Source organism: Rhodnius prolixus, unplaced genomic scaffold (genome assembly GCF_049639745.1).
Source record: "Rhodnius prolixus isolate KJV_2025 unplaced genomic scaffold, Rpr scaffold_6, whole genome shotgun sequence".
Taxonomy (NCBI): Eukaryota; Metazoa; Arthropoda; class Insecta; order Hemiptera; family Reduviidae; genus Rhodnius; species Rhodnius prolixus.
In genome coordinates this window covers 30,857,564-30,872,946 of record NW_027411634.1, presented here as the reverse complement: position 1 = coordinate 30,872,946, position 15,383 = coordinate 30,857,564, and the positions used below count along the sequence as shown (strand labels likewise).

Here is a 15,383-nt window from a genome sequence, read left to right as displayed (position 1 = left end):
TCTGTATCAATTAGGAATGCCAATGCCGAATCTATCTGCTGTTGCTTCGTTCGATGTAGAATTGCATCGCAAAACAAATTACATTCGGGTGATCTTTTGTCATAATGTGCAATCAATCATTCCTAAGCTAAAGCTTCTCCTAAAAGCCATTTACGATCAAATAATGCAAACCGTCAACAACAGGGGTTGGAGAAATCTTCTTCTTAGATACACCAGGAGAACTGGTAAAATGTTCCTAATTAGATTAATTCTAGCAGCAAGTCGATCCCAAAATTACGTAGTCTTAGCTCTTGCGTCGTCCAGAATAGTTCCATTTAACCAGACTGAGCCACAACAACGTACTATGTACTGAATTATATAGTTGACCTAACATTACTATGTATACATGGGGCTAAGCGTCTGTAGAACGGTTGATTTTATGAAAAATTGCAAAGTACCAAATTTGTAGAGAATTTTTTGCTCTACAACCTACGTACAAATTTAAATGTCATTTAAAGCAAAATGAAAACAAGATATTTACAACAAACCGATTTGACCTCTAATTTGCGGTGACGCAGGCACGAGATTCTATAAGACTTTTGTGCCAACTTATGAAATGCCAAAACAAAGATTTATGCAAGTTTATAGCTTATTATCTTCCATTCCGAGATTTACCCCCTGTTTTGCTTAATTTGTCTGAGCTATTAGGGATTGTTTAAAAAAAATATCATCTATAGAAGTAACAAAAATTCAGATATATTACTAAAATGTTGAATGAGAACCTAATCCACTTTAAAAATATATGCGATAGAAGAACGATTTGCGGTAAAGTTTATGTAACTGAACTCAATAATTATTTTTTTGGGTATTTCAACTTTTTTTTACCTAAAATAAATCATCGGAGACAAGCAAGGATAATAAATTATAGAACTATTACTTCAAAAAATATTTCTGCAGGAAATATCGCAAACTAGGAACAAAGTTCCCCTTGTACTATTTCCATTCAATTGCATACGAGGCATTTGTTGTATCAAATTTGAATTAATTGTGTAAAAGTGATTGTGATAATGAAAATAAAAAGTCTAGTACAAAGAGGTTAAAAAAAAAAATTGGAAATAAAGAACATTTCAAATTTGGCGCCTCGAATAGTCAAGATTAGAAACTCATTTAATTAAAAATATGGAATCTGAAAAATTATATACATAATATTTATATAGTATCATTGTTGATATAAATAAAATTATAATAAAACACAATGAACAAAATATTTTTTTAATGATTTAAATACTTTTAATTTTAACTTATAAAAATTGTGATCTATTGATTTTTTCTTTTAAATGTGGTTTCTAATTACCCTGGCGTTATTGTGATTAAATAGATTATTAAATTTAATTTATCACTGATTGATGAAATTCTTTTCTTATCATAAATGAATTTAATATCATTTGCTAACCATGATATTAAGTGCTAGTTGCACAGCCTGCTTGACTCTGGTTCAGTCCTATCCGTGAGATGTTACCTTTGAACTTCGTTTCTATGTAAGTGGAAAAGTTAATTAAATAATAATTAAGGTAATTCAAATTATATACATAAGAACTAGTAAATACACTTAGATATTAAAAATTACAAAAGATTTAATAAGTTTAAGGAAGGATTATTTAATGTTATTACATTTTAAGCTTTCAATCCCCCATACGGATGATATAAATTCAAAATGGTGATGTTCCTTCATTCTTTTTTTAATTGATTTTGTCATTGATTAAAAGAATCGTGAACTATAAAATTCTACTTGATTATGATCTATTCTTCCTTTATTCATCACAAATTGATTACATTTAATATAATCATATTTGTTGAAAACTTACATTACGGAAGTTTCAATTATGAACTCGAAAGAAATCCAAGAGCTGTAGGATATTATTGTTGCTAATCTATCCGTGGATTATAAATATTAAAGCTTTTAAATTAAAAAAAAATACAGAAGCTATGTGCCTAAATTTGGTGAGTCAAAATCAAATCTTGAAAATCTTATAAAAAAGTGTTATTTTTTTTTAATAGATCACAAATCAATTTTATTTAGAATCAAAAAAGTTGTTTGATACTTTTTAATTCAAGACCCAAAGGCAATGTTATAAAGAATATAAAAATGGTGGGATATATTATGGAAAACAAAGTATAGATATAAGATTATAGTTAGTAAATTTGCAAAAAAAAAGAGATTAAAATATTTTTTGGGCAAATTTAATCATATTAGGGATGCTATGACGTTAGTACACCCATTAAGCTTAGTTTGGCTACTGATAATTACTTATTTCTTACTTATAATTACTCCTTGCATATTTAAGAGTATTTTAAGGAAACGAAGAATCAAGTTAAAGGATTGAAATTTACCTTTATAGAATAAAATTTTCAACACACTTAGTTGGCAGCCCGAAGTTTATCTCCTGCACAATGTATTTTCTTTACATTATGATTCAGTTTTATACAAATATGATTCTTTAATTCCAGGTGTGCATGGTTTGATTAGTGAGTGATGGTGTTGTGTCTTGTGTCTTTTTCTGGAGGAAGTCTTGAACTGGTGGCTGTATATTAAATCTTGCTGAAACAAAAGGTAAGATTTAACTCTAATTAAAAACTAAGAAAGAAAAAAAAAACAGATTAATGCTTGTTTTGGGTTAGAATAAATATGATTCAGAGAATGATTACTCAACTGTCATTTAATTATGGATTTAAAGAAAAGTTTTTCGAAAAAGATGATGAAATTATGTTAGGAAACGGTACATTTAAGTCGACTAGTTAGTAAATTTAATTTACAATTAGAGCAGTGAAATCATGCTGAAACGTTACTTACACAAGTATAATTCTTAAAATTCTTTGAGATATATGAATTACTGGTAATTGAAGTCAGTAAATTAATTATGAATATCTTATTTCACTAAAATTTTAATTACAAAATTTTGAAATTATATTGCAAGTGAAACTAATCAAAAAATAACCTAATATCACTCAGCCATTTCAGTAAATATGGCTGCTCGGGTTGTTGCAATTATTCTAAACAACGGTAGGTAATGGGTATGTTTTATGTTACGTAGTTGGTGAATTTATTCGAAAATATTATGTGTGTATCAACAGGAGCTTTATTTAGGTACTCACATTTTCATGTCTCTTTTCGAAACCAACACTATTTAAAATAATTTGTCTTCTTAGTTTCTATTAAATTCTTTTTCTGTAATTCTCATTATGATTAGAAAAGAATAATTTGTAAAAGAACTATTTGGTAAAACTTTAAAATTGTTCACGGATCAGTAGCAAATACAGGTGGATTGCCTTTACTGGCCATAACTCTTTATTAAAAAAGATTAAACTCAATCGAACTTTAAATAACAGTCAAGCCTAGACTGCATACGCGTAAATTATTTAGAAGTGAATTATCTGTACATTTTTACCATCTCTTAATCTTATTGTCAGATGATTCTGTCAATTAATTAGAGATCCTGTATCATTATTAAAAATGAATGAATGTGCAAATATGTTTTTTAATAAGCACAATATTTTTGTGTTCAAAAATTGTTCCAATGTTAGAAAACTCTCGGCATTTTATTAACTAGATTTACATAAAAAACACCAACACCAAATCACCATTAATCAACTTTTATTTTACTTCAGAAAAATTGATTTACTCGAGAATGTTTGGAGAATTGCTAACTCTAGGCTTTCCTCTAAAGTTGCACGTGAATTCTTTTTTGACGGAGAGTGGGTACAAGCAGTTTCAAAATAATTGTGAATAGAATATAAGTAGTTCTCTCAAACGTCTGAATGCTTGGCGACAAATGCCAGTCGTTCGGCAAGAATTCATGTGCAGCTTTAGAGGGAGACTCGCCAAGCTGTCTGCAAATATGATACAGCCTGAAGGGTCCATTCCTTTTGAGACCACAAGGCGAATTTGCCGGACAAAAGCCAAAAAGAGAACAGCGGAGCTGCACACCACACTATCAGAGGGCAAACGATGGGCTATCTTGAGGGACAATGTGCTGCCAAAGAACCTGCCTCGGAGCGTAGCGGTGGCCTGTTTTCGTTTGGTCACTGGACACGATCACCTGCAGGCACACTTATTTAAGATCGGGGTAGTTGACAACCCGAACTGTGTGCTTTGCGGGAACGGGCACATGACAGGAGACCATCTTTTTGAGTGCGAAGCCCTGTCCCATTTGACTGCGACTACTGACGAGCTCTCTTCAAGAGCGAAAATATATTGGGCTGCGAGACATCTAATGGCCGAGCGCCAATCAGGGGCGGCTTAACCTATAGTGCAGGGTGTGCAATGCACACGGGCGCCCCGGCGCTCCCTGAGACAGCTAAGAGCATCGTCTTGGACCATCATGGTTCAACAATGATATGACAGAAGCGGCCAGCCAGCGCGGTGGCGGCAGTTATTAAACGCGAGCGCCCTATTCTTCTTCTTTTTCGAACATTTTGTTTCAACTCGAAATAAACCTTATTTCACGTATTTAAAGTTTAGAAGCGGCCAGACAGCGCGGCGCCGGTAGTGCGGCGGTGTCAAACGCGAGCGGCTCCTTTTTCGACCATTTTGTTCAACTTGAAATCAACCTTATTTCACGTAATTAAAGTTTATACTATAAAGCGGGGGGGGGGGGGGTCAGGCCTAGGGGGCGCCAGGGTTTCATTGCACACGGGCGCTACACGAGCTAGAGCCGCCCCTGGCGCCAATGATGTATGGCATTAGAAAAAAAAAAGAAAAAAGTTCTCTCAAACGGTATGCTGCTGAGTTATGTGGCCGAAATTACTGATTGTTTTTGTTGTATTTTTGCTCTATAATAACCGGAATAAAGAGAACATGAAAGAATAACCACATTTTTCAACACTGCATTTGATTTGCATGTACTGGTGGGCTACCTTTCAGGTTATCTGAATGATGGCTGCTCAAACTGACTTACGCTGTAAGAAAAACAAATAAAGGATATTTAATTTAGCTTGGTTAGATAACTGTAATTGGAGGATGGAAAACGCACAGTATCAACAAAAGTCATTCTGCTAATTGCAAATATGGTGGACATTAAAAAACAGGTGAAATTTGTAACCAAGGAAAATGTGGAAACTTTAGTTAGTAGCGTGTGTAACCATTAGACCATAAAACGCAGGAAGAGAAACAAAATCATTTGCACTTTCATAATTGATATTTCCGCTATTAGCAGAAACATTGGTTTTTGCCTGCTTTTATTAATTGTTTTAATTTTTCTCTTCTAAAAGGAAATATTGTTTTCGAATATGATTTTAAAAAAACCGGATGCTTACTGCTAGTAAAAGGAAGTATTGTGATTAACATTTTGTCGATATTGAGCATTTATCGGAAATACCTATTTTGTGGTGTCCTGGGTCCTAAAAATAAGTTTCAACAAATGGTGTTTCTAACAAATGTGAACTTGTGTACATATTAACTCAAAAAATCAAACTTTGTAGCCTATATAGAGGCGACGGAAAAATGTGCGCTTCTCTCTGAAATAAATAAATAGTTTCTCGGGCGCCAGGTAGCCGGTGCTGTTAGAGGTAACAAAAATTCGAAACCTAGGCAAGGTGCAGGGTGATATCTTAGAATGTATGTGGATAATCGAGACTTTGGAGGGCGAATATCTGGATATAACGAAACATAGTATAACCAAGGGTTGTGCTCAGGAGACAATTGTTATCCCTAATATGAAGCCTTGATAGTTGACTAACTCTTTCACCAATTTATGAATCTCAGCGTCTTCCTAGATCGAGGAAAAAACGGTAATTAATTCCTGAATAGATCTGAGATATATCTCGGCCAGTGTAAAGATAGATACATCTAGCTTATGGATTTGTTTAGAGCATTATCGACTCAGTGAGCACCGGAAGAAATTGGGTTTGGTACAGATTATTGTTATTATCAAAGCAAATCTATGGGGATTGGAGCCAACACCAATACACCTATGGTTGCAATGCCATTATCTGTAAAAGATTTGGAGTTGCATCTATTTTCTATAAACATATTTTGGAGAAACTAAATCTTTACAATTACAAGGATGAAATATAGCTTAATGTACGTAAGATTGTGTATATTCGGCGGTAGACCGAAATTTTGAGAAGCTGTGCTGACCAGAGAGTCAGTGTTCCAGATACTAATCCCCAGTTTTATAGTTTACTGTCAGAGAATTCTCCAGTTAAAATGTTAAAGTATACCTAAATACTAGGTGTGGCTATTAAATAACGAGACTGATGCAGCTACAGAAGAACTATGCATGCGCCAAATCCTAACGACCGACAGCTGTGCAGCGTCAAGCCTTCTCTTTCGATTGCAGCGTCTCACGTGTTTGTAGAGAAATCTGTCTGACCGGAACCGTCCTTTGTGTAAGAGGTGTTAGTTTCGTTTTGCCGAAAACATGATACTACACATGTAGTAGAGCAACGAATTGTGAAATTTCTCATGAAAATTGGTAAAACCGCTACTGAAACTTATCTTTTATTAAAAGAAGTTTATGGCGTTGAATGTTCCTTCCACGTCCAAAACGTATGAAAATATCGATTATAATTAATCAACCTTACTACCGTGAGGTGCTTGCTCAACTCCATGAAAGAGTAAGGGAAAAACGACCCGATTTGTGGAAGAACAAGTCACGGGGTTCTCCATCAAGACAACGCGCCGGCTCACACTGCATTGTCTGTCAAGACGACGTTTCTAGCCAAGTACAACATCCCAGTTTTAGGCCAACCTGCTTATTCGCCTGACCTGGCCCCATGTGACTTTTATCTGTTCTGCCAAAGTCAAATCTGCATTAAAAGGAACACGATTTCAGTCCGTTGAAGCTGTGAAAGAAAAAGCGGCACGCGTCATGCAGAAGCTCACAGAAAAAGACTTGCAGCACTGTTTCTGGACAATGGGTAAATTCGCATGGAGCCTTGTAGTGATAGGGGAGGGGTGTATATTGAAGGTGATAATAACTAAATATGTATAAATTTAAAATAAAATGTTTTACAGCATCAGTCTCGTTATTTTATAGCCACACCTTGTAATACTGCTTATGCTATCTAGCGGATTTTTTTGGATATAACTTATACGAAGGACATCGGTAGTAAATTTCTTTAACACTTAGAATTTCTTTAACACTCGTATTCATGTACTAAATGTTGACATTATCTTAGGCTGATTCAGAACTACAATGAAAATTCACGATTCATTTTTGTAGATTTAACCGGGAAACAGTTGTTGATTGTACAGTTGTACCATCTATAGTTTATATTCAGAGAAATTTAACCCAGCTGGTTGAATGTTTTCTCTTGCCTTCAATTAAGATTTTATTTTATTTAGTTGAATATTTCCAGCGTTCTCTAATCTTGAAATAATTGTTTTAATTGAAATGAAAAGGAAATCTTATCTTTACTCGGGCTTCTTTTTCATTTAATTTAATTAATCACAACTTTAAGGGTTAGAAAGGGAAATTGTTATCTTGTCCAACAATTCGCACGGCGTGAAAAGCATCCTCCAACTAGTCGTATCATTAATTATTTTATTCAGTTATTACTCATGCAACAATGACGTTTAAGAGAAAAATTACCTCGTGTAAATCACTCCCTTAATTTTTTCTTATTGCAGCTCTCATTGTTGTAAGTAAATTATTTTTCTTACGATTTTTTATAGAGGTTTATTTACGAGGTGTGGCTATTAAATAACGAGACTATTGCTATAAAACATTTTATTTTAAATTTATACATATTTAATTATTATCACCTTCAATATACATCCCTCTCCTATCCCTACAACGCTCCATGCGGATTTGCCATTGTTCGAAACAGTGCTGCAAGTCTTTTTCTGTGAGCTCCTGCATGACGCGTACCGCTTTTTCTTCCACAGCTTCAACGAACTGTGAAATCGTGTTCCTTTTAATGCAGATTTGACTTTGGCGGAACAGATAAAAGTCACTTGGGGCCAGGTCAGGCGTATAAGGCGGATGGCCTAAAAACTGGGACGTTGTACTTGGGCTAGAAACGTCGTCTTGACAGACAATGCAGTGTGAGCTGGCGCGTTGTTTTGATGGAGAACCCATGACTCGTTCTTTTACAAATCGGGTTTCACAGAGTTGAGAAAGCACCTCACGGAAGTAATGTTGATTAATTATAATCGATATTTTCAACCGTTTTGGACTTGGAACGGCGACCTGGGTGGTCATCATCTCCGACGTCTTCTCGGCCATCTTGGAAACGCTTGAACCACTCAATAACTCGCGCACGTGATTAACATTCATCGCCATAGACTTCTTTTAATAAAAGATAAGTTTCAGTAGCGGTTTCACCCAATTTCATGTGAAATTTTACGACAATTCGTAGCTCTACAACATGTATAGTATCATGTTTTCGGTAAAACGAAACAAACACCTCTTACACAAAGGACGGTTCCGGTCAGACAGATTTCTCTACAAACACGTGAGACGCTGCAATCGAAAGAGAAGGCTTTACGCTGCACAGCTGTCGGTGGTTAGGATTTGGTGCATGCATAGTTCTTCTGTAGCAGCATCAGTCTCGTTATTTAATAGCCACTCCTCGTATAAGTTTTTGCAACTTCCATTTATAAGGAAACGCAAATAGCTCTAAGTGATAACACCTACATAACTAATTTTTAGAAAAAAATATCGGGGAAAAGTTAAACGAGCAGTTCAACGAGAGCAGCTAAAGTGGTTTTCTAGAAAATTGCGGAAAAACTAGATGAAATTCTATTAAACTCTAAATTATAGTAAAATTGATTGAGTTCTAATTTTATTATTTCATTCTGCCATTTCCATGGCAATGAACTGAAAGTTGACGATGAAAATATTTCAACTGAAAGTACCACTTCATTGGCTTTTTTTAGTTTTCCCTTTTTTTGGAAACGGTTTTAGTGATTTCCTTTGAAACTGGGTACCCTGATTACACGCATGAGGATTCACAACTTTTATTTGAATCATTTTATCGGGAAAACTTGATTTAGAAAGTTTTGGGAGGGAGGAAGTTGTGACTTGCTTTAAAGTGCTATTTCATTTGTATTGTACGGTGTTACCCACTTATTCTGTTTTAGTAAAAATTAAATATGTAGTTGAAAAATATTATTTTTAGAGAATAATTGTTCTTTCTGAAGCTTAAATTGACTTCAAAAGATTTTTTTTTTGAATTTTATCTCTATTCATGTTTCTGTGTGCTATTCATTTTTTAACATGAATACGTCTTTAAATTTGCTATCATATGGAAGCAATCCAAAAAACCTAATGATAACAAAATCGGGGGATACAGTTTGGCATTATAGTTTCGAATCTATCGTCTACATCCAAAATTAAATTAGACCACTGGATAGCTAAAGGATCAAAGAATTCATTACGATAAGCGAGGACTGTGACCCATCGCGCGCGGTGGAGGGGGAAGCGCCGCCATTTTGAGATCATTTTGCTGCGTATCGAGATTTGCAATTTTTATAACTTTTGACTCGGAGAAGCTACGATGTTAGTTTAAGTTTTAATCGTCAGCTGTCGTCATAATCTATCGATTGTACATAAAACATTAGTGTTAAATAGTTTCAGTGAATATAATAAGGTGTTAGAATAAAAAAATATTATCAAAAATATATAATATCGGCCTATACGCGACGAAAAGCCAAAACCAAATACAGAGATCGTATACGGTTGGAAAGGGCTTCTCAAGAACAATCGAATGGTAATAATAAAACACCATATGACCGAGTCAAGCTGTGCTGGTAACGTAAAAGAATGAATGCGGCCGAGCGGATCAACGACGACGGTGTCAGTACATCTGCAGCTGGGGCGGTTGAAATTATGCAAGTGGATGATGAAATCGCTTCTACATCGACAACGGACTGTATAGGCATAGATTGTGTTCGATCGTCGATTATGAAGACACATTGGGCAGTAGCTAGTGCACGTTTCACTACTATCGTTTGTCAACAATCCATTGGGACATACTCGTAAGTGTGATGTGTGTGATCGTCTATGGTTTCTGCGCTCATTGAAGCTAACAAAAGAAAAAACACTTACCGCTGCTTTTTGTTTCCTTGATTTCATCCTAAATACATAAATAAAAATATTTTATATAAAAAATATAACCCGTTAAGTAAACGTATTCACGTACAACACACGGCCGTGTCCATGACACAGCCACAGTTTTTTAAAATTTGTTCTGGGTTTAGAAGGGTTAGACCCCTGGTTAAGCTTATCTATTATATTGAATTTTATTAAAGGATATAAACATTTAATTTAAATGTTAATTTCAAGTTTAAAGTTTGAAATAAACTTACAGAATGGCAATAAAAGAATGTAAGTAATCGCAGCAGATTGTTTTAGCTTACAGATCTGTGAGAAATTTGTAAACATCTGGTTGCAGTCCTTACGATTCTTTTTATCAAGAAGCCCTCATAAATACCCAAAAACTGCATTTTCACTTCTTTTTTTTTCTGTGAGCCTTGCAGGCCATATCGGACGGTTGTTTACGCCGTTGACTTTCACCCATGACCGGTATTCTGCGCATCGCCTACCTCCCCGCCAGCGGAATTTCGTTTATCGCTTTCAAATTTTTATAATTTCTCCATTTGATTGAAATCATGGTTAAGGCCCAAACAAGAAGATGTAACCTTTCGTATATTTGTTTGTTTCTTTTTGATAATGAATAGTTTTTTAAGTTAAACTTTTTTTAAGTTAACAAGAGAAAGTTGCCCGGAAGTACATAGGATATTGATTGACTCCTGAAAAGAAAAGAAATTGCGTCATTTTGTGTAGAAATAAAAAAAATCCTAAATAAGGGAAAATATTAAATTTACCACTTCGTTTATGCGCTATCACCGTAAGGATCGATATTAAACGCAATAAGTTTTTAAGACAAAATCAGACAAACAAAATTGAGACTAAACTAAATCAATATTACAAAGTAATGCGTAATATTCCCATATATTTACTCTACACAGACATAACTTATCAATTTTGTTTGGAACATTTTTGGTTTTTTTTTGGGGAGAGATAGTGTAATTATCCTGTAAATGAAAATTTCTTGGGGACATCTTTCAGCTTCTTATTTTCTTTACATCTTTCTCGAATTTTGGTGTTGTTCTCTCTTCTCAGTTTTACCAGTAATATCCACGGCTAACTGGTTAGGGATATACTTTTTTGGATCTACGTAAAAATTATATTATAGATTAAAAATTATTATATAGCCCCTATTTGGACGTATGGAATAGAACTATACGGGACAGCTAAACACTCGAACCTTCATCGTTATCCTTTCAATCCAAAATCCTTCGTACCCTAGTCAATGCTCCTTTCTACGTCTCTAACCATACTATCCACAATGACCTTAAAATTTCCTTCGTCTCTGTCCTCGCCAAATCCCGTTACTTAAAATTCCATTCCCAACTATCCTCTCACATGAATCCTTTAGTCCAAGCCCTCTCAATCTCCACCCTCCCAACTAATCCTCCACGACGGTTGAGGCGTCGATGGCCTCGCGACCATCTGCGAATGTAGCGTCGGCGGTCTAGGGTGACAGTCGTGATTCTCCTGCTATTATGGCATATTACGACTGCTATCGCTGGATGGCCGTCGTTCATGTCAGTCATGTCAATGTGTGCTTGTTAGCCTAGCCTATCAGCACACTCTATTATCGACCATCTGTTTTACTTGTTGTATCGATTTCTGTGCAGTTGTAAAAATCTAAATAAAGGTTAAAAAGAAAAAAAAAACGTAAAAATTAAAGTCAACTTTGAGTAGACATTTGAGTTTAGAATAACTTTGTAAAAGCTTTTAGATTTGCAGAAATATAAAGTTGAAAAATTATGCAGTGCTTTCTATTTTTAAGAATAAAAATCCAATTTAAATAAAACCCGATATTACTCATTATAATCTGTAATCTACATTGAATTTAATCAAAAGTAAATTATTTTCATGGTGGTATTAATTGTTTTTATTTGACTCTTTGACAATAAACTAGTCCATTACTGTTTGGGGGACTATTCTATTTGTTTCATTGTTCCTTGAATGGCATTGTTTCAGGACAGTGATCCTTTTGTAAGTGCATAATTGCTAAAAGTGATAATCACAGGTTTCGTTCCTTCTAATCTTGGACACTCCTTAATTGTATTTCTACTTTCCACTCACCTATCAGACGAGGAAGTGTTGAATCTTTTACCTTTTCACCATAAATATCCGTTTTGAGGTTCCTTCATCCTTTGAGGTTTGTGTTTGTAAATGGTCTGAAACTTTTTGGTTTTATGTTTTTTAGGAGTTTGTTTCGAAACTTATTCTTAATAAAATTCAAATTTTTGAGTAGATTCGGAGTTATGCTTTCTCTATAGTGTTGTTAGGACCTTCCAGAAGTGTAGGTGGCTAGTTTCTTACTTGAGACCCAATCGTAGAACTTGATGTGCTGGTCTTTCTCAATAGATGATGCCTCTTTAAACGTACATTACATTTTACTATTGAGCTGTAATTCCAAATGCGGCCTTATTCAGTCGCTATATTGTGCTGGCTGTGATGAGTCCAATGAGACTGTGCGGCACTTTGTAGAGGTGTGTCCAGTTTATTCTAAAATTAGATTCCTCGTCTTCGGTAGGGTAAATGTTTCCCTACCGGAGATTGTGGTATCTGGTAATCTTTACCAGAACTTTCTAGGTTTATTCAGTGAACTGGACGATTGAGACGCCATGCTCCCAATTGTCCTGTTACTACTTTATTAGTTTATTGTATTGGCATCTGGCAACTTTAAGCCGGATTGGTTTTGAAGCCCCGGTATCTCTCATGAGATGAGTGGTGGGCGGGGAACAATGGGCATTTAGATTGCCTGCGTTCCTTCCTCTTTTCAGTGCAGCTGCCCGTCTAAAACAATTTAATCTAATCTAATTGAGCTGTAGACTTTGATTTGATACGTTGTAGCATATTTATTGTATCTCGAACTGTAATCGGACTTTCATTCATCTTTAGAAGTATTTAATCAGATTGGTGTAGAGATTTCGACTTCGCTTATGTCCCCGTTTCGCATTACTCTTGCTGCCTGAAATATAAAGTGAGACGGAAATGAAAGTGAAGCTAAAACCAAACAGATAAGTGAATTTTCCGAAACTGGTTAGAGATAAAATAAACACGGGAGATAAAATCAATGATTTCTGAAATAGAATTTATTTAATTTATTAAAACAAAAAAATCCACGCTAAAGTTGGTATAAAAGAGATGTTCAGAAAAATACAAGAGAATGCGTGGAAAATAAAGGAAAGTGAATGAAGCCAAAGATAAAAAAAAAAAAAAAAAAAAAGAGATCGTGAATGGTCGTTACGAATCGGCCATAATCGGAACCGTCTTCTTTCAAACAGCCCGAGTGGTATGTTGGTGGCCCCCCAACCTGGCGGGGGAACGCCTTCCCTCGTTGGCCGCGCCAGTCTCTATCCGTGCACCATCGTGTCTCGCCAGCCGTCCTAGGCATTCTGTCAACAACAATAGAAAACTGATAAAAACACTTTTTCCAAAAATACGATCTTTGTAGTTCACGTGATTGTTGTTGTTTTTTTTTTTTTAAACTTTAATTTTATTTTTTTTTTAGTTCAAGTTTTTGTTTTTGTTTCATTTAACGTTCGTGTTTGTTGAGTTTTGAATTAAAATTTTGGACTACTACAAAACAAATAAAATAAATTGTTGTGCTTAAATTTGAGTGTCATGTTGCTATAGGAACATGTTCGCAGAGGTCTCCAGTTTAGCAACAGTAGTTTTACTGTTTGCGTCGAGTTTTGCACAACAACAAGGTAAATTTTGGACAGAATGTTGCTTGCTACAATTAATAATTGTTGTTAAAATTATCATAGAAAACAAAAAAAATGAGCGATAAAAATCTTAATACGAAACCTCCTAGCCGTTATGATTTTTTAAAATGGTGTTACCTTCAAGAATATTTACCGTTAGGAAAAACAAACATGTTCTGATAGAACTTCTAATTACTGATTTTACTTAAAAACAATTGTTTTCCGATACGTCGAAAATTCGTTAGTCCCTTGGGCAAAAGTGTCTTTTTATTGAAATTGGGGCCCTTAATTTGTTTATTTTTCTTTATTTCTGCTTAAAATTTCCCTGTTTTAAAACCTTCTGCTTACATCAATTATTCTTTAATAATGTATGTTATTGTAATAATTAGCATAATATAAAGAAAAAAAATATAACTAAATCAAAATTCAAAATGCCTACAGTATAACACGAAGTTTCAGTTAAAATTTACCTAACGGAAATGCAACAACGGAAGTATTTTGTTTCTTCTTTGGTATTTCGCTATCACTACTACACATACATCGAAACACCAAAATTTATCGTTGTATTTGATTTAGTGAATAATTTTTGTAATAAATTTATGAAATTGATTGCATTTTTGGGTTATAATCACGCAACAGTATAAAGATTGTAGAAAATTTACTGTTATAGCGCTAATTTTGAATTATTTAGATTAAAAATGAATCCAATTCTTTACGAATTATACAATTTTATTAACAATGGGGTAACTTGATTTCATTAATGGTGGTGCAGCGTTGCAGTTTAAACTTGATTATGTTCATCATTCATTAAATTTAAAATATAATTGGCTGATAAGGGGGTGTTTAGTAATTCACTTCTTTCATTAAATTATTTTCTCTTTCAATAAAGTTAGTTTGTTGTGATGAAGTTAACTATTAATAAATTAATAATTGTGTAATTAATAAGGAAATAGGCGAGTATTTTCTATTCTGCAAAGTGCAAGGCTAGTTGCAGTTCTTTAATGCACATGGTTGTCTTTGCGTACCTTTACTAATTAATTAAATACCAGGGTTGATGCATGAATTTGGGAATTTTCTCCTCCATAAGACAGAATTAATCAACTATGTAACTCTTCTCCAGTTTTTATGGTGTGGCCCCCTCTTTCTGGTGAAAGAGTTCTTGCTTCTTGCAATAAAAATACCCTCTTCAAGGTCATTCAAGGTAAAAGTTGATTTGTTACGCCGCGAGTGGAAAAAGGTAGCAATGGAAAGGGCCAAGACAGTGTGCCGAATAAGATTTGATGGGAATGCATCTCTCTCCTCAGTGCATGTTCTGAATAGCTAATTCGAAGTTTGCACAACATCAGCTAGAAGGAATGTTTCTCAATTGCTTTTTGATTTGAGGATTTCTGGATAATATGGCTTCTCCAAGAAGCGGTGATGCTAGCTAGCACTGCAATAATAGGCTCAATAGATAAGATAATGGGTCTTCCTTGCCTCACCAGTCGCACCACAGAGCGTAAAAATTAATTGATTTACCAATTATCACGTCCGCACCGGTAAAACCCATTTTTGGATTGTCTTTGGAACAAGAAAATCCTTCCAATACGTGCAAATTTTGATTCTTATAGTC

At 34.7% G+C, this 15,383-nt stretch overlaps 1 protein-coding gene and 1 long non-coding RNA gene across 3 annotated transcripts in view; one reads left to right on the top strand and one right to left on the bottom strand.

The window, feature by feature from the left end:
* Positions 1–1,180: 1,180 nt before the first annotated feature.
* On the bottom strand, positions 1,181–3,030 carry LOC141460522 (uncharacterized). Its single transcript, XR_012462109.1, has 3 exons — positions 2,831–3,030; positions 2,371–2,578; positions 1,181–1,513 (listed from the first exon to the last, which is right to left on the bottom strand). It is a non-coding gene; the product is annotated as an uncharacterized lncRNA (long non-coding RNA).
* A 10,363-nt stretch (positions 3,031–13,393) lies between these two features.
* The window catches only part of LOC141461489 (uncharacterized), a 379,234-nt gene continuing 377,244 nt past the window's right edge, over positions 13,394–15,383 (top strand). For both annotated transcript variants that reach the window (XM_074142647.1, XM_074142646.1), the window contains exon 1: positions 13,394–13,774. In XM_074142647.1, coding sequence (XP_073998748.1) covers positions 13,705–13,774 — 70 coding nt within the window. In that variant the 5' untranslated portion in view covers positions 13,394–13,704. The remainder of the gene's footprint in view (positions 13,775–15,383) is intronic.